Source organism: Fringilla coelebs (genome assembly GCF_963513975.1).
Source record: "Fringilla coelebs genome assembly, chromosome: 1".
Classification (NCBI taxonomy): Eukaryota; Metazoa; Chordata; class Aves; order Passeriformes; family Fringillidae; genus Fringilla; species Fringilla coelebs.
Window position 1 is genome coordinate 99,867,256 of NC_140028.1, and position 19,371 is coordinate 99,886,626.

At 42.3% G+C, this 19,371-nt stretch overlaps 1 protein-coding gene across 1 annotated transcript in view; it reads right to left on the reverse strand.

Moving 5' to 3' along the window:
• Positions 1-381: 381 nt before the first annotated feature.
• VOPP1 (VOPP1 WW domain binding protein) overlaps positions 382-19,371 on the reverse strand; it is a 62,532-nt gene continuing 43,542 nt past the window's right edge. Inside the window, exons 2-5 of the mRNA XM_084203444.1 lie at positions 18,614-18,672; positions 5,378-5,455; positions 3,236-3,372; positions 382-1,009 (exon numbers count right to left, since the gene is read on the reverse strand). Coding sequence (XP_084059570.1) covers positions 828-1,009; positions 3,236-3,372; positions 5,378-5,455; positions 18,614-18,672 — 456 coding nt within the window. The 3' untranslated portion in view covers positions 382-827. The remainder of the gene's footprint in view (positions 1,010-3,235; positions 3,373-5,377; positions 5,456-18,613; positions 18,673-19,371) is intronic.

Genomic DNA, 19,371 nt, shown 5'->3' on the forward strand with positions numbered 1-19,371 from the left:
TCTGTCAAGAGGCACAAGTAGCTCTGAGGCTGCAACACCCTCCTCTCATGCCAACACTGTCTGTTTCACACAATCTCAGTGCTGGTAAAACAAGGGGAGCCAAGATGCTGATCACACAGGCAAAGTTCACATGATGGGCAAGAAACACTCAAGTCCCAGTCCTTAATTCTGGATGCACCATTTAAAGTAACAACTCCCTCTTTTCTAGGGCACTTGGCAGAGCCCCTGCCACGACTCAACCAATACTGGTACTCTAGTCACAGTGATTTTATCAGAGCATCTTTCTGTTATACATCAGAACTGAACTGTAAAAGAAAAGAGTAAAAGCCAAAGATGGTAGTCACAATTTCTGGTAAAATCATTGCCCTGCTGCTTCTACCTTTATCTTCTTGGTCTGTTGTTTCCCTTAGCTGAGGGCATTTCTGCTGTGGGCTCTTAGGAGGCTGCACATCACTCTGGGGTCACAAGAACTGCTATCAGTAACCTGCCATGACGCAATTAAAACCTTGATTGAAACAAACAATAAATAAAGAGAAAGACATACAGTTTTAAATATAGGTTTCCATTAAAAGCATTACAAAGACAACTTCTCTCATTTTGAAGAAAAAGAAAAAAATCCACTTCTACTAAAAAAAAAAAGAAAAAAAAAGGAAAAAAAATTTAAAAATCACCCTTTTGCAAGTAACTTTAATGAGGAAAGGTGCAGGGAAGGGAAGGAGAGAGGACTTGGAGAATTAGCAAGTGTTCAAAAGGGCAGGTGCCCTCCATCTTGGTCATTTTGCAATTGCGCCTTCTTGTCACACAGTCAGGTCAGAGAGCCAGAGTCCTCATGTGGAGGATTTCACCACCTGCTCGTATGGGGGAGGCGGTGTGTTGCAATAGGAAGGTGGGGGTGGGTAAACCGGGTTTCCCTGCGGGGAATTGGGCTGGACGTGGAAAGCCATAGCCATGGGATTCATCACAGGTCCACCTGGATCTGTGTAATACGGCACTCCAGGTTGTTGTGACCCTGAAAGAAAGAAAAGGAGAGAAAAGGTGTCAGCAACAGCAGAGGCATCATGTTGTGCTCTCCCAGGGCCTGTGCTCTGCATACTCGGACAAGGTCTTTCAAAGTGTTCATCAGAGCAAAGACAAGGAGTCTTTCTGCCTTCCAGAAAAAAAGCAGGCTGGCAGGACTGCATTCACCTCTTCAGATACTACCAAAAAGCTTCAGTTTTGCATCCAATAGAAATCACTTAGTGAAGCAAAGGGCACCACTGCCCCAAGCAACTACCATTTCAAAGGGAAAACAGCAAGCCCTGTTTGGTTGCTCTGACAGAAAAGCTTTTCTGTCTGCAGAGAGGAGAGTTGTGGGACCCCAGATGGACAAAGGAGTCCCTACTGTGGCCCTGACTCAGGTGTCAAGTCTTACAAAAGGACTTCAGAGATTATTTTGTGGTGTCCTGGATCTGCTGATAAGTGAAGCTCAGATGGATAAGTTCCCTCCCACAGTTCAGAGGTGAACCCGTATGAAGCCGAGAGCCAAGCTGCAGTCAGTTACTGCTGGCAAGCACAATGGGACAGGATTGCTTCGCATAGATAATTTAGGAACTGACGTCCAGGAAAGGAAATATATGGCCAAACACAAAATTCCTTGGCTGTGACACATAAGGAGTAACAGAGATTGCTGCCATAAGAACAAAGCTGGTGTGTAACCCTCCTCAGATATCACAGTGGGTGGTGGAAGATGACTTAATGCAACTGAAGTCACAGACTATCTCAACATCTAAGTTAGCTTTTTTTTCTTTCTTTCTCTCTGTTTAAGTAAAGATGGACTGGGAAAAAAAAGTCATGGCTGAGCAACAGGTTTTCTTCTTTTGGTGCCAGTCTGTGTTTCCTATAATGCCACAGCTTCTAAGAGATCTTCCCCTTCCATTCTCCCAGTCAGGCTCCAGAAGAGCACTCCCAGCAGATGCTGCTGGAATGGCAGATGATGCTGCTGCTGTCTCTGCAGGCAAGGAAGGAGACAGGCAACGAGCCACATTTTGAGGGCTCCACCTCAACAGTGAATTGGCTACTGGTACCAAACCCAGAAGATTAATTACTGGGAAATGGGAACTTGCTTGATTATTAATTCTCATTGCTTTTGCTGCTAAATATTTCTAGAACAGTGGAAAAACTAAAAATAAAAAATAAAAAAAAATTGTGGGGTTAGCTCAGAGCCCAAAGCTTTTAAGTAACAGTAAGAGTGTGGAAGCAGTTGCCATAATCAGGTCATCAAAGAGCTTGTGCTTTTTTGATATTTGCCCACAATTATTGTTCCATGAAGCACCATGAAAGGGTAAAATTTAAAAATTTAAATCTGGTGTTTATCAATTCATCCAAAGACAATCCCTGTTCACATAAACTCCAGGCTATTTTTCAGGCTTAAAAATGTTAGTCTAGTTGGACTGGCTCTCCCCCAGCTGCAAAATACTCTCTGTTCAGTTAAGGAGAAAAACAGATGCGGAATGGGAGCCCTAAAAACCCCTTAGAATTTAAACAAAGAAGTGTCAGTTTGTGTCTGTAATCTTTTTAACCATTTAGGCCTAGGAGAGTTCCCAACCAGAACTAGCTACCAGAAAGGAAGAAATTACAAACTCAGAAAGCAATTTTGGCAGAGGAGCCCTCCCTAGGTAGGCTCTCCTGATGCTGCCAGTAATTATTTGCTAGAGAGACAGCAGTCAGACTAACAAGGGGCAAAAGACCACTTTGGCACAGAAAGACTGCAGGACAAAACACTGAAGGCAAAAACACCTGCAAGATGGCCAGATTGTGGAAGAAAATGCTAGGCTTTCCTTCAGCTCTGCCAGATGTTATCAATTGTATTTAAAATACTCTTTCTTCCTGTGACTGTTGAATTTGGGCACCTATCATTTCATCTACACTGCAAAGGGAGAGCTTGTAGCCTCCTTCCACACATGGACACACAGCTGTAAAGGTACTAGGAACCAAAAGAGAACTGAAACTTCTGTCATGTCCCTCATCCCATGCGTTTCAAAACCCCTTCTGTACACTGCAGCTGAATTATGCTGTTGGAAAGGCTGAGGACATCACTCACTGCAGGAGGTGGATGCACGTTTGAGTGCAGTGCAAATCCCTTGTACAAATCACACAGCGTCCAAAAACCAGTGAAGCAAAAGCTCAAAACCCTCCCTTTTTTAGTGTCTTGGCCAAAGTAAGGAACCAGTGAAACTTGTTATGAGCAGTGTCTGACCTGATGCAGTGTTGACTGGTTGTCTGGTGTAAGACACATTAAAAGTAGGTTCTTCAACTAATGGAGGAGGGTACATCCGCCTTCGGATAAAGAAACCGGCTCCACAGCAAAACAAAACTCCCATCATCAATAGGAACCTAGGCAAAAAGAAGAGGGAAGTCAAAACCTGCACATTCAGGGAGCATTTAAATCCAGACTGTTCACTGAGGATACATCAGCCTACAACTTTTAGCAGGATTTCTCAAGCAGGTTGCCTCTTGAGAGCAGGTCTGTCATTTGGGATAGCACTCATGGAGCACTTATGGATGCATTATGGATATCTTCAGTGATTAGTACTATTGTCAGTGTTCTCTGGCATGTAACCCAAAAGTAAAACACACTTGAACTTTTCAAAAGTTCAGGTTCACAGGTGACCTTGGCTGCTGGGATGCTAAACTGAAATTCCAGGTCCGTACAGTTTCAAACTGTGCCTCTTGGATGCAGGCCCCAGGCTTACAGCAGCTAGGCTGCTCAGGATGTTTGTGCAGTACAGAGAGGAATCCTATTCTGCATTTGCCATTAAAAGAAGAATCTCAGATATTCTTAACTGAAGTCAACATTTTAATTTCATCTCCCATGGGAAATACAGTAGGTGGCACTTAAGCTCAAGCCAGAAGACTGAAGCATTCAGCACTGATGGCGACAAACTCTGCTTTGTGCTTCCTACATGGGATATTACATTCTCCATTAAAAAAAGACATTATTTAGCTACCATTCTCCTCCTCTCAGCATCTTTTCCAATGTAATTAAACTGTCCTCATCATTTCCTTGCCCTGGTGCAGTGGAAACAGGAACATGCAGCAAGGGCACACAGATTTTGGTCTTTAGACAGCAGCTTTCACTGTGTTTTTTGATCAGTTACCAGACACTCTAGTGACTCATAAAAGCACTTTTAAATTGGAATGGTTCTTCTGCCTGTAATTGCCATCTTGTTTCATGGCCTTTTACTGGAAGACAATGACAACTGTGCTTTTATGGAAGACAAGGAAGTTGGCCAGAGGCGAGCCTACACACCATACTTATCTCTGGAAAATTCCCAGGTGGCTGAGAGGAAGATTGTGGCACAGAATGGCAGCAAGAGTTGCTTCATGCAAAGGTTCAAACTCTGTTCTTGTTTCTACATTAGAAATGAGAGCAGAAGGAGGTTCTTTTTCCCTGAGCCAATATTTATACATTTCCCTTTGGCAGTGTTCCTGCAAAGGATTTTTTTCTGAACAGAAAAACAGAGATTTACGACGTCACCCCAGGGATTGAGGTAGAGAGCTCTTCACTTATATCAGTAAGGATTGTACACTGAAATCCCACAGTCAGCTTTGGGAAATCTCTGTATTATAGTATACATCAGGCTTCTGTTTCTCACTGTTTATTTGTTTCAGTTTTGAAGGCTTTTTAAAAAAATCAATCTTCAAATTCCACATTAAAGTGCCTGAAAAAAGGTTTTCTAGGGAGTCTTTCCTTTCTCTCAACTGTAATGAAAAGGTTTTATTCAGGTGCTTTCTTAAATTCCACTCAAAAGGAATTTACCTTATTTTTTCATTATGCATATAACAGTGATTAGTTTAAGCTTTATCCGGATTACTGAGCTGCTGGTTTCACAAGCTCAGTCTTTCTGCCTTCTTTTCCTTTGCTGTCATCTCCAGCAAAATCCTCATAGTCATAAATGTACTTCTCTTCCTTTTTAATTGAAGCCTCAATTCAGATGGCAGGAATATATTAAATCCTGCCTAAAAGCACAATCCTGCTTATGGGATCCAGTTTTAAAACTGAGTGCCCAAAAAAAACCAGGAAGAATGTTGCTGTTTGGTAGTAGCTGGGACAGGCATAAAGAATTCAGCAATTCTGGATAAAAGTGGAACCGCTGCTTGTACAAAGCAGGAAGCAGGAAGGGTCAGCCTGACATGATTTACCTCCTTTTTCAGTGTTTTCTTACTGCATCAGGAGAATTTTATAAGAAACAAAATCTGTGCATTTCTATGTACACACATACCTTCCTACATACTTGCACCTACTGTACTTTAAAATACCAGGGCTGGCAATATCCTGATTTAAGTCTGACCAACAAGATGAGGGCAAACACAAAATTCCCAAATGCCCTGCACCTACCAAAAATACCATAGTCGCTGGATAGAGAGAGCTCTTACACAGCATCTTGAGCCACAGCAATCCTCATAGGAGCGACATCTGCACAGAAATAAAGAGACAGGGCTGTTGAGTGGCTGTCACTCAGATTAAAATGGCATCCCCAACCCTGACACCACTCACACCCCCAACCAAAGCATTATTTTAAGAACAGACTACCCTTGGCTGGATAAAGCTGCCAATCATACGCACAGCACGGCTTTATCCCTATTCAGGAACTTCTCCCATGTTATTGAAACTAACTTCCTATCAAACCACCTCTAAAAGACTGAATATGGTGTTCAATTCTATACAAAAAAGGGAACAAGTTATAAAGAAAAGCAGTATCACCGTGTTTTCTTTCACAGTAAATGAATACTGCAGATCCCCAACAGATGTTTGGAGTTTTGTTCACAGGAAGAGACAACAACTGCCAGAATGAAACTGCCAGATCACCCATTCTTTGAAATCACCACCTTCCAGGCAGAGAAACCACTGAGTGCAGATAAAATTCTAATTGTACCATTATTTGCAACTTTTTTTCTTCTCAGAAGTTGCACTGGACTGCAACTGCCAGCAAGTCCCATTATTAAAGCAGCCTTTCCTCTAAAAAAACTCCACACTCTTCAAATTAATATTTCACATGCACAGAACACTTTCAAAGGCATTGCATCCCCAGTCATTGTGAGCACGAGGTACCACTTCACAAGGAGCAAGCACATACATTAAGGGCAACCTCTGTACAATTCCCATGGTAGCTCCTATTCCCACACCAATGAAACCTACTTAGCAGGGAAAAGGACCAAGTTAACACAGAATCCACGGTATGTTTCAGACTTGAATGAAAATAAGCATATAGCAATAAGATTACCATATCCACCTACAAAAAGAAAAGAGGAGGTGACCACAACTGGATTGATCTTTTTAAGGGTGTTCACACCTGTGTGCAGAATGGACATATTAATTTCAGCATCTGATCTTGGACAGTTTGCTCAACTGCATGACTGTGCTCCCATATTTGTATGCAAACTAAAACCATGTCAACTGAATAATTGTACAGACAATTACACATTTACACGCTCAATTAACAAGGCTGCACTCAGAAAATACATTGTCACATAGGCTTCAGCCTCTAACTGGGGCCAGAGGAGGATGCTCCATGGATACATAATCAGTTGTTTTGCAAGTGAAAACAGTTACATGCTCTTCTGATGACAAATAAGTAGGATTTATTCAGGCAAGCTGGAGGATCTGACATGATCATGATGGCAAGGTTCATTAAGAGACTCAGGCACCCAGTCTGAGACTCAGGCCAAGGAAATTGCCCATGCCAAAACAGAAAACACCCACTTTGCTGCCCTTGAACATGAAGGTGACCCATCTGCATTTTTTCTTCTTTAAAGCTTCCCAAAACCCTGACAACTGCTCATACTCAAAGCTCCCAAACCTCACATAACTACTAACAAGACTTAGCAAGTCAGCATTAACTTCAGTCCTCTTGGGACCAAGAAATTAAGTATTCCTCCATGTTTCCACAGTGGTTCAACCCAAAAGGAGCTTTCAAGACATATGCTGAAGTCAAGGACAAATTCAGGTTCCTTACAAAATGGGCTGGGAGCTGCTGTCTTCTCTTACACCAGTGCTCAAGGCACCCCTTTGCTCTTCAGCGTGCTTTGGTTGGAGCCCTTCATCCATGGGGATGGGTACTTGCCCCCTTGGCTGATGCTGCACAGCAAGGATTTTGTTGGGCCAGAAAAGCAGAGAAGAAACTGAGCCCATAAATCTAGAAACCCTTCTTGAGTCCATTAGGACAAAAATAAAAAGAAGTATTTTAGGAATGTGAGCAGTCTTTATCTCTGCCTCCACACACTGGCTCTGTCAGTCCAGACACCTACATCTGACCACACACAGGATGGGGAGTGGAGGCACCATTTCCCAGAGCCCCAGGAGCTTCACCTGTAATAAATCTTAAACAGAGAGGTCACAGAGACTGCACACACACCTCCCCCATGGCCACCCTTGCCTTGCTTATTTTGCACCTGTTTTCTCCAGAGCCAGAAAAGATGAGAAATAGCTATTTTAAAATACATAATTATGGTCATTCAAACCACCAAAATTAAAGGAGCATCTGTAGAGGAATTTAGTGCCTCAATCTGTTTTTTATCTTTAAGTTATTCAGGTTATGAGTCAGCACCATTTTTAAAGTCTCAAAGGCTTAGTTTTTATTCCTGCAAAGGAAGGCTAAAGCACCAGCTTGAAGGCAGAAAGGCTACATTGCTGAATATTTATGAAGCTCCTGAGACCACTGACTGACAAACAAACAGGCCATCAAGAGAAGTTTCAGGTGACTGAACTTTCAAATTGTTGAAAACAGTGATGCAAAGGATGGAGGGTCTCTCATCATGGCTCCAGTTCTTGGCAGTCAGTAAGCTTTCCTACTGTAAAAGCCAGCAAGCTCAGCCAGCTCACCCCAGGCTGACCACTGCATTTGCTGGGTGGATCTGTGAAAGGAAACCAGTACTACAACCCTCACAACCCTTTGAGATCTGACACGGGTAACCTTGTCCCTTTTTACCCATAAAACCAAACAGGTGCTTTATTCTGTGTGCCTGTGAGAATGGACACATGCACCCATACGTAGGAGCATGGAATCAAGGATGATGCCAACCTGCTGTCTGTACTCCCCCCACTTGACAGCAGCACCAAAAAGGACTGGAAGAGTGAATATTCTATTTGCTGATACTGCCATCAGGCTACAGCAAAAGCTCTGCTGATCTCTTGTTCTTGATTCTATGCACTGTGGAAAAACAACACAACTCCTGACAATATTCATCCCAATTACATGACAATTAACTTACTTACAAAAGCCATATTTATTAGCTGGCAAAAGTCAACAACAAAATCAGCTTATTAATGGAGTAACATGCAAGCGTAAGTATTTGATAGTCTTTGATGTACTATCTCTCACTGCCTGATGGCAAGTCACAGCAGAATTAAGATCTGGTTCATTAAAAAAAACATAATTAAGCACATGCACATATATTTATTGAATGGTATGCATTTTCTTTAAACTGAACCCATACTTTGGCTTTGCTTTACAAGGAAGGACCAGTGTGCCTAATGCCAGTTGAAGCAGAATGACTCTTACTAACAATCAGAAGTGGACTGAACCTACCTCCAGAAGACACTTCTGAAGTCAATTTCCCTGTTTCACAGATCAACGATGATCCCAAGAACTGCATTTCCCTAGGGTAATGTTCATTTCATGGATCCAAAGTTAACCTCTGACACAGGATAAGCCATAATTAGTTGCTTTGCTAATCTGCAACTTCACCAAGAATACGGTCTCTCTTTCAAAAACTGTGTGCAATGGGGTTTATGATTTAGAAGGTACATATTTCCATTTGTAATTCAGTGGAATAAAAGGGCTGTATGTGCACATCCAGTGTCTTGCACTGGTGGCACACCAAGGAACTGCTGTGTCACAGATCAAAGTTACACAGCATGTCAGGTCACAGGGATATGTCTTTTCTCTGGGTTTACACTTCATCATGGCAATGAACTTCCTTCCTTTATGGACAAGCAAAACATAGTTTCTCATAAAGGTATATGGTATGACCCAAACCTTACAAACCAACTCTTTACTTGCATGTGTTCTGTGGATAATAGGTGCTCAATGATTTGGCCCAATAGCTCTTCTCAAATTATCCCTGCATCTACACAGTTGAACAGTTCCCTTCCTAGCAGAGCTGCTGCAGTGAAGAGCTGCATTCCCTACCACCACCACATCTTTGAAATTGAAGCTTTCTTAGGTTTTTTTCTGCATGATATGGGCCAAAACCTGATTTAGCATTTAAGATGTTTGATTAGTAATATACTTTGGAAGAGTGAAAACAAAACATAAATTGTCAATGCACAAGTAGTGGCAGAAACCCTACTGTAGACACAGAGACAGAGGATGAGTGGGTGGAATAAAACCCCAGCTCCACATCAACAACCAAATACAGTGAACTGCATCATCTCTAACCTCATCTTGTTCTGAAAACAAGCCTGACATGAATTCCAAAAAAAGGCTGCATACCAGTCATAGGTTAAATGATTGCTGCTCATATCTGTAAATTCTATGATGCAAATTGGAATTCATTGAAACACAAGAAGCACTGGCAGTTTTGAGTGGGAGCAAGAAAACTGAAGGCATCCAGGGAATGGTGAAAATGAAAATACAGCAGTAGACCAAAGCTAAGAACACAAAGGAAACATTTTGGGGGTTGGTAGTAACATTAGATGAAGCTAAGAAAGTGCCAGATGCAGCCCTAGTATTGGCACAGGCAAAAGACCAGAAGGAGTCTTCATAAGAACCGCAAGGGATGAACTGCTGAGGCTGGGTCATCTCCAGGCAGATTCAATGCTGAGCCCTCAAAGTCAGAAGGTTCAGGTCTGCTCCCATGGAAAAGATGACAGCTGAAGTGTGCACACACATTTACTTGTTCTAGAAAAAAGGAAGTTTTAAAAATAAAATAATCTAATCTGCTTGCAACTCAGCTGTCAGGAACAGAGAAAAAAACAAATAAGGCTTGAAATAAAAAGAAAAAGCAGGCAATCACCACAAAGTGACTAGCAGAAACAATTCTGATGAAGCTCTGAGTCATGGCTGTGCTATCAGTGAGGAGTGATGTCACTGAGGTACACTGCCACGAGACTTAGACCTGACAGACAAAAAATGGAGAAGATCAACTGAAGGTGTACTATGCAATTGAGAAAGAGATCTTTTTCTACCAAGTTTACTGAGACTTTTATTCATTTCAGACATTTCATAAGTGCACTTCCATCCTTCCATAAAAAGCAGCCTTCAAAGCAAACCCATTGCCTGTACTGCTGTCTCAGGAAAGACACAGACTGCAGGCTGCAGACATGGGGAAGACCCCCGCACAACGGAGGGGTTATCCCAAGGAATCTATGCTCTATCTGTGCACCAATGCTACAGGTACAGAACATGGAAATCGAAACAGAGAGTCCAGCTCTGCACTCAGGAGTCCCACCCAAGCATCTGTCACTGCGTCCCAAAGCACTTTAATCTCCCTGCAGAAAGATGCTGCAACACAGAGGCCACATCCTTCCACCACATTCACTAAAGTGCTTGAGGAGCATTAAGACAGGCAAGGTCTTGGCTCTAGGGAACACCTGCATTCCACCCTTGCTCTTAGGGTCATTTGTGCCTCCTTGGCCTAATTTTCAGCTGTAACAATTCCACCACAGCCACCTGCAGTTACAGGTTCTCAGCACCCAAAAGCATTTATCTTCTTATAAATAGCAAAGGTGATCTCTCAGCATTTGCAATAACAGTGCCTTGTCAAACAGAGGTCTGATAAGTATGAATAGATAAGTTTATTATAATAAATACAGCTGCTTCATAGATGAATGGAGCTGTGACCTCAGTGCACATCCGTACTTAAGAGTAAAATCACTGCTACTGGTACTAAAGAAAGCACTAGAGACATAGTTATCCAGGTACTTGGTAAATCACACAGCCCTTACATTAGAAAATGTAAGCAGAAAACAAAGGAAAAGGGCTGTCAGGTAATTTTTTTCTAAGGGTTGTAACAACTGAGACAAAACAGTATTTGCTCAGATTAGAGTCCTGTCTGCTTTGACACAACTAAAATCTCCTATGAGACAAGATACTTGGCTCCTGTCCTTCACACAGACGTGAAAAACTAGAGCAGACAACAGCTAAAAAAGAGCTTATTTCTCAGTTACTCTTTGCGTGAAGAGCCTATAAATACATCTCTTGCAAGAACCCAGCAGAATACAGTAAATCCTCCCCCACTTCTGATGGGATGAGAAGTATTTGCTCAGGTGGTCCTATCAAACCAATCCTTCTCACAATCTTCTGCTATCCAAAGGTTTGCCATAACCCCAGCCATCTCTTTCCAGATCCCAAGAAGAAAGCCCCCCTGTAGAAGAAATCTCTTTGTTGTCTGTGAAGTACCACTACACGGCTTTCTGGCCAGCACATATCCATCTAGAAATTTTCTCTGCTCCCCTTGTGGCACAACCTAGCAAGAATTGCAGTGGCTTGGGCTTTGGCAGTATATGGAGTCCTAAAGAGCCATTTTCCAACACAGGCTGCAGGCTTTTCTTTCACAGAACAAGGCAGAGAAACAGCATTGCTTAAGGCTCCGACAAAAGTAAGCCACAGATAATGTGTATGACAAGTCTGAATTTTCTGGAGGTGGAATTGTAAATTTCTTGTATCAATAGGAATGAGGAATTCTAGTTAATCATCAGGCCCCGTATTAAACAGATGATTAGTTCTTCGTATCTCAAGCTGCTCCCTGTGGGCAGGCAGTCCTACTGCACCTCATCCCTGTCTTGGGAAAGCACAAGTCTGCTGGCAGGGGGCGATGGGTATCCAGGAATTTGCTGTCTGCCTCAATTTAAGATACTAAAGCATAGTAAAACTTTTTTTCCTGCACCAAGCCACTGCATGATCGAATGCAGAGAAGGACTGGGTAGTAATGGCCAGCTGTTGAGCACCATCAAGTCTTTCAAAACTTTAATTCAGGGTCTCCCTGCTTTGAAAGGGTTAGAACTTCAAGATTACTTAGGTGTCAGGTGCACTCTGACACCGTCCACTGAAGCTCAAACCAGGTGCAACCTTTCCTTTCCCCCTGACAGGAAGCCAGAAGAAACTGATTCTCAGTCTCTCATTAGGGTTCTTGCCTGGGACATGGAAGAATTAAGACCTGATGAGTATTTAAAATCAAACACCTTCCACAGGAAAAAGTGAGGCTCACTCACGGTAACTCACAACTGTGGTTATCACATCCTCTGGAAATGAGAAGGGGATGGGACTGAGTTCTCTGCTCCACCTCAGCCAGGGGAGGGTCTGGTCTCAGAGGAGTACCCCGCTAGAAGGCAGAGGATGCCCTCTTATCCTCTTTCCTCACCTTCTCAGAATTAGCTGCCTATACCTGGTCAGCCTCCAACTCCAAAATCATCCTTTAAATCTGAAATTAGGTCCATCACCTGTTTGATGGCTTGTGAAGGTTGATATACTAAACCCCTCTCCAGGACCTGCTCCTAGCAAGTTTACCTGGGTGTTAATTTAGCAGCCTAATTCACCCCAGATTGCTTTAGATAACTGATCCATTGAAGGAAATTCCAGTGTGTGGCAAGGCACCTACCTGCTGGGTAACTCTAGTCTCTTCCTTGGAGCAAGGAGAAAGCCCCTTCAAGGGCACTGACTTTTGAAGCTTTGACTTTTTGCATTGCTGTTGTTTAAGGCCACAGAGCAATGGTGGTGGGATTCTGTTGCCTTTTACTCAAGTGGTCAGATGATTACTGCTGCCTTCCTTCCTGACACAAACCGTGCCCTCACGTTCTTGCAATGAACTACATCTGCAAACAGGCCCTTCCTGGGGCTGCTCACTGCAAAAGTGAGCCCTGGAGTGAATCCAGGTCCCTGTGTCTGTACAGTGCCAGCTATTCAAGGTGCCTGCAAGCATACAAAACTATTACACTGCCTCCCCTCTCCCTCCTCCCTGGTGGCTCCAAATCAAATGGAAGGATAAATCAGCAGCTATATTACTTCCCTAAGCACACACCTGCTGACACTTCATGCAGCTGTAATTGCAGTGGAAAACTAAGTGTGCCATCAGGAAAGCCAACTTAATTAACAGCAGTAAACACAGCAGGATGTGGAGCACAGACAATAGCCACCATCATGCAACACACCCAGTGTCTGGTTTGGGGTGGTTTCCCAGCCTCTTCGACACACGCTGATGGAAGAAGTGCCCTCTGAGCTATCTGAGTAACAGCAAGAGAAAAATACCTTTTTAATGGTTTCACCTGAGACATTCTGCAGGTTCTTGATAGTGTACAGAATTATCATGGACTGATCACAAAGAATAAAAGAACTCACATTCAAAACCCAGATTAGTACGGCTGCGTGATAAATACAACCAAACTTAATCAGCAAAGTAAGAGAAGCATGTGAAAATGCACAACAAAATTATTTCAAAACCCATGAAAAACCACAAATTTAATATATTCCTCATTCTTCTCTACAATAAGAAAAATAAATTACTCTTCCCATGCAGGGTAGGAACATGCCTTAAACATGAAGAATAATAGCAAACATTTATCTTTTAGGTGTCCATTAGTGTTCATATACTAGTTCTAAATGAAAAATTAAACAGATTTCATCAACACAAATGTGCATATGTGCTGTTGTCTGCTGTATGCAGTAAACTGGTTTCTACGGCCAAAATATACTGGCCTAAAAATATAGCACTTCCACCTGCTTTCAAATTAATTCAGGTTCTGCTTTGGACAACAAATAGAAGATAATAAGAGATGCCAGTCCTCTCTGATCTGTTCTTCATATAATTACCAACAGCAATGGCTAACACTTCCTTCCAGAAAAAATGTTCATGTTTCTTTCTGGAGATCTTTCATCTAGTAGCATACCTTTGAGAAGTCAAGACCTACCTAAGACAAGGAACCCAGAGCAGAGCTCAGGTGTGAAAGTCAGTATTTCGGATGTAGAAGATGATACAGGCAACCAAGGAGGCATTTAGAAATCATCACATTTACAAGTAGGTGTGATGTTAGAAAAGCCAAACCTCACCTACAACTAGTAGTTGGAAAGGACACCAAGTCCAGCAAGAAGAGCTTCCACCACTACACTGGCAGTGGAAGCCATCTGTGGATAAACCAGAGAGTGGGAGATGCCATTTACCCCAGCTTCAGCACAGCTTTCCACACTGTCTCCCTCAACACTCTCATAACCAAGTGCACAGCTTACAGCCTGGACAGGCAGGCAGCTAAATGTGTTAAAAATCCCCAAACAAACAGAAACACCATGCTGAGGCTCAGAGGGCAGAGGATAATGGGGGCCCCTCCCTATGGGTGAGTCCTTCACTGACCCAGTGGCACCAGCCATGGCATATCTATTGCTGTGGACATATGCCTACTGCTCATACTCAAAAACATTCCTGCTGTTTTACAAATATGCCAGGAAGCCTGGCAAGGAGAGGATTAGAAACATGCATCTGGAATTTATCACCTCATTAAAAGCCCCAGTGTCATGGTAGCTAACAACTGAAAGAAAAATAAACAGAAAAGACCTATGGGATTGATCAGTCATACTAGGAAATATACTTGACTCTGCAGTGAGGGAACATTCACAATCATTCCAATCAAACTACTACTCATCAGCAAAACATAAGGCAGCCTTCCCTCTCCTATTCATGCCCAACTTAGAAAGGGAAAAACAACTGGAGTATCTTAAGTGCTGCTCCATCTGCCTACAGGGAAGGTGGTGTTGCAATCTAATGCATTCTCTACGTTACTGTTCACATCATTGCCATGGAAGAAAAGTACCTCGACTGTTTCTTCTTCATAAGCACGTCTGAGATAAGGCTGAGCTGGCTTACTTAAGTGAGAGTGGGATAAGGATTCTTGTAGAGCATCAGTCCAGTCTCCTGCGACAGCTTTAAATTCTGAATCACTTTCTGTGCATCCACACAAGGAGACATATGATCTAATTCTTTAAGCAAACTCAGGAACAACTTGGCTCCCTGCTTTTCCAAAGGATAAGAATTAGATTCCAATTACTTATTCCTTTCTCTGCTTTATATTTGCTTACTTACTTTTCTAAGTCATATCAAAAAAACACTTGGCTGAAGTAGTAGAAAAGTATCTAACTGACAACAGTCTCTGGTGACTCAGGCGACAAGGACATGGAGAAACAGTGGGACGGCTTAGGGAAATAAGAGCAGCCTTGGAAATTGTCTGTATTTCTGTAGACAAGCATAAGTCTCTCAAATTCTTGGTAAACTTTCCATGTTCACTTCTGGTCTGAAATAAGCTGTACCTTACTCCCACCAGAGAGGGAAAAGATTTTGGAAAATTATCAATTTCTCAGTCTAGCCTGAAGAAATGGAATTACATTTGGAAGAAACATGCTTGAATTAAACTAAAGCTTATTGATGATACATGAAGAATAGAATAAGTGTTTTCATTGGAAAAAATATTTTTAAAAAATACTAATACCATTAAATAATTGGACAGAAAGATGTACCATTAGTTCTGGAATTGTGACCTTTAACTTTTGCCATAGCTATTAAGATGGAAAGCATAAAAGACAAGTTTTAAGAAAGCTTTGAACAATATCTCTAACAGATTTTTCTTTTTAAAATTATTATACTGGAAGGCAGATTGAATTTAAAAAATCACTAAAAAAACTTAACCTCCAAAAGAGGAACTGTCATATAATTGCAAGTTTTACCCACCCAGATCTAGCTGAATTTCCAGAACACTTCTTTTGGCACACTGTTCCTCTGGCTTAGCAGACACATTCTTATCTGTCTTTGGATGGCTGAAGTAGAGCCTTTAAGGAAAGATTAACTCAGCTATCTTGCCTCTAAACTTCTGAGAGAAGCAAACCACCACTTGATGTGACAGTCCACCAGACTCCTATCACTCTGGGTAATTTAAAGAGAGGCAGGCACCTTCTAGGAGGATGTGCCTACCCAGAAGTGATAGTGCGTGTAGATGGGCCAGTTCAGGGTCACCTCGGTCCCAGCATGCCACACTGCATTTGTGAATAGACACAGCACTTGGCATTTCTGAGCTGACATGCCAACCTTTTCATTATAATACCAACAGTCTCCATTGGAGATGTGACATAGTGCCAGCATGGGACTGAAATCACAGGAAAATCATTAAAAAGGATTGCGCTGCTGGGTTTCGTAAGTCACCAAAGATAGTCTCGAGACGAAAGGGGAGACTACATATATTAAGTGGGGAGAAATAAGTTTGTTCACAAAATCAGTGATAGAAACAAATGGAATCTACTGCAAACTCCTTTAAATATAAATCTAAATATATCTGCTTCATATGGACTGTTGCTACAGAAATGGGAAGATAAAATAAAACCCGTTTCACTCCAGCACATCCCAGATCTAGATTCGTACAGAGGAGGCACTCTCAGGACAAAGTTATGTATTATGCCTTTAGATAATTTAACATGCAACCATATGCTCATGGAGACGATGCTATTCATGCCTCCTCCCCCACAATATGCAGAATACTCCCTTTCTCCCATTTCACCAGTGTTTGCCAAAAACTATACCAAGCTGATTCAACACTGACTCGAATGTGCTAAAATGAACAACTTTCTGTGGGATTAGCAAATTGAATTAATTCAGTGAAGGGTCAAACAAGTGCTGAAGCAATGGGACTTCACCCTAAGATATTGAGATTGGAGTTGTGCCTCTCCTCCACCACAGAGGTGTGAAAAGACAGCACAGGTAGGAAGCAGCTGGCGACCCTGAACAACAGAAACTGACATTGCAGAAGTAACAAAGTAGAACAGCCCAGGCACCGCAGACATGCACTACCTTCCTGCTGCTTTGATGCATCCCCCTTTAACCTTACTGGGCTCCTGTGCACTCAAATACCCTCTCCCTATTCCTTCACTTGTCACACATAGTATCTGTCCTCGGAGCTTTACCATCCCCAAATCCTTATCATCTTTCCCTAGTGTTTCTTCTTGCCCACTTGAACTCATAATCACAACAACAACATTAGCATTAATGCGACACTCATCACCACTGGGACAATTGCTGAGCACACACATCCTGCCCCTTCCCCCTTCCTTTTTCCATTGACTCCCACTATTCAGGAGAGTGGCAACCACGACACTTTTGTGCACTGACTTGGCTAACACGGTGCTGCAGTAACTACCACAAAACACACGATGACTAGTGACAGTCTTCTGATTGACTTGACAGTGTCAATATACAACAGGATGTTTTTTGTAGCCCTTTCTTTTGCAGGAATCTGTATGTACACCAAGGGTCTGAACCCAATCTCTGAATATCCAATCTCCAAGTAGCCATCCCTTTGTATTGCCAAGGGAGACAAACACTATTTGTGAAGGCACGTGGGCAGAAACGTAAGCAAAACACCAAGGTGATGATGAATAACACGCTCCTGAATGTCAAGGTCCAGGGGGATTTTTGTAATTTTGTGACATCCCAGCTTCTTTCCCACATTGCAGAAAAGCAAAATAAAATGTAGGCAGAACCAAAGTCCCATTGTTATTAGCATCCAAAGAAAATGACCTTATTTAAATTCCCCCATCTGTTTTGGCCAACCGTTTATGAGTAATTCTCCACATTTCAGTCACCTGAAAAAAAGACAGTTCCAGGCACAAACACTTCCTAAGCAGTTAATATCCAGGATCACAGATGATTAAATCATGGTGTTTCATTCTTTCTGTGGGCCTTGTTTTGCAACTGGCTTTCTGGCTGTTTTTTGTCTCTAGCATTTCTCTCTTGCTTCGGGAAGATGAAGCGGAGGTGGAAAAGAAAAGGGAGGGATGTTCTTGAGTAGCATAAGGATTACAGTAACTTCCAATCCTTCAGCAAGAAAGAGCTTGCTCAGGGAACAGACAACCTAATGCTTTTCCACCCTGTTTGTTGTGGTTTGTTTTTTTTTTTTTAACTTATGTTTACAGTTGTTTGCAATTATAAAGTTATACAACCCAGGTACAAAGTTTACTACATTTATCTCCTTTCTGCCCCCAAACCCACATCGAATCCCATCCACATATTTCCTCCAGTTTTTTGGTTGTTGCTGTGGGCAATATGAAACAGAAAACTGCAATTAGAGAGATCCTCAGTCACAGACCTACAGGTCACCGACATTTGGTTCATACCCAAGCTTGATGTGAATGTAGATGCCACTCATAAAAAGGACAGTTATGCCATGGATAACAAATCATGTCAACTCTCTAAATTAAGCAACAGTACTAGCACAGGGACAAAGTTACTTTCAAAGCATTCTTGGTATTCTGTCTGATTACCTGCCCTTGTTCAAAACAAAGGGAGAACTGTTTTCGCATTGGTCTACTTATGTTTCCTTTCAGTGTTCTGAAATAAGAGCTGTTCAAGTACTTGAGGTTTTTTTCAGTCGGAAAGGTCATCTGGGGTGTGTGGCAAAATGAATCTGTACATTTTTTTTAATAAGGAAAAAGGGAAAGAGACGGGTTACAGGGAAGGGGGAAATGAAAGTTTACTGCATCTTCGTTCTTGAATTTGCAAAAGTTTTAGATGAGTTATAGAAAAAGTATAATTAGTAAAAGAGTAACAGTCTAAGAGCCTACGGAATCTAATTCTCTTTTGAAAAAGAAAAGCAATGACTACTTACATATAATATGTAGGATATAATCCTTCAAAGTACCAGCAATGCTTTTTGGCCTCTGTACACTACAAAGAAAGAAAAATATGGTATTAATATTTACATAGGAAGATTTACAGTTATAAACACAAGCTTAGAGTATTTATAAACACTGTGACTCCGAGCAGTTACGGGAGGTTTATGTTCCCAAAGATTTCCCAATCCAGATACGCACAGCAAGGGGAAGTCAGTTCACGTAAATGGCAGCGTGTCCTGCCAGGATTCAGATCCCTCACACGGGGCTTTGTCTGCGGGGCCCCACCAGCCTCCCACGGCTCCCGAACAAAGTCAGTACACTTGGCACACAGCCAGGATCCAGCTGCATGTGTTCCCTGGCAGAGCTGCTGCCTTTAAACCACAGACAACCTAAGAGCCCATGGCAGTGATAGCCCCTTACGTGACATCCAAGGCACAGGGAATCTGATGATACTACCCATATGACTACACTGTAAATTCAAGTTACAGGGAATTATTCCTCTCTCTGGAAGTGTGTGACATGCGGAGCCAGGCTCAGGAAGGAGCAGAATGGAGAACCATCTATCCCATCTTCTCTTCCTACAGCTTGGAAATGTCTCGAGCGTTCATTAAAGTAGTGGGGAAAGGAAACTGCTTTCTGCAGCTCAGGGGTATTGTTCTCTTTTGCAGATTGCCGGTGTATCCCTGCGAAAGGACAGGGACAGGCATTTCCTCAGCATGGGCGTGCCAGGGACGTGAGAAGTGCTCATCCT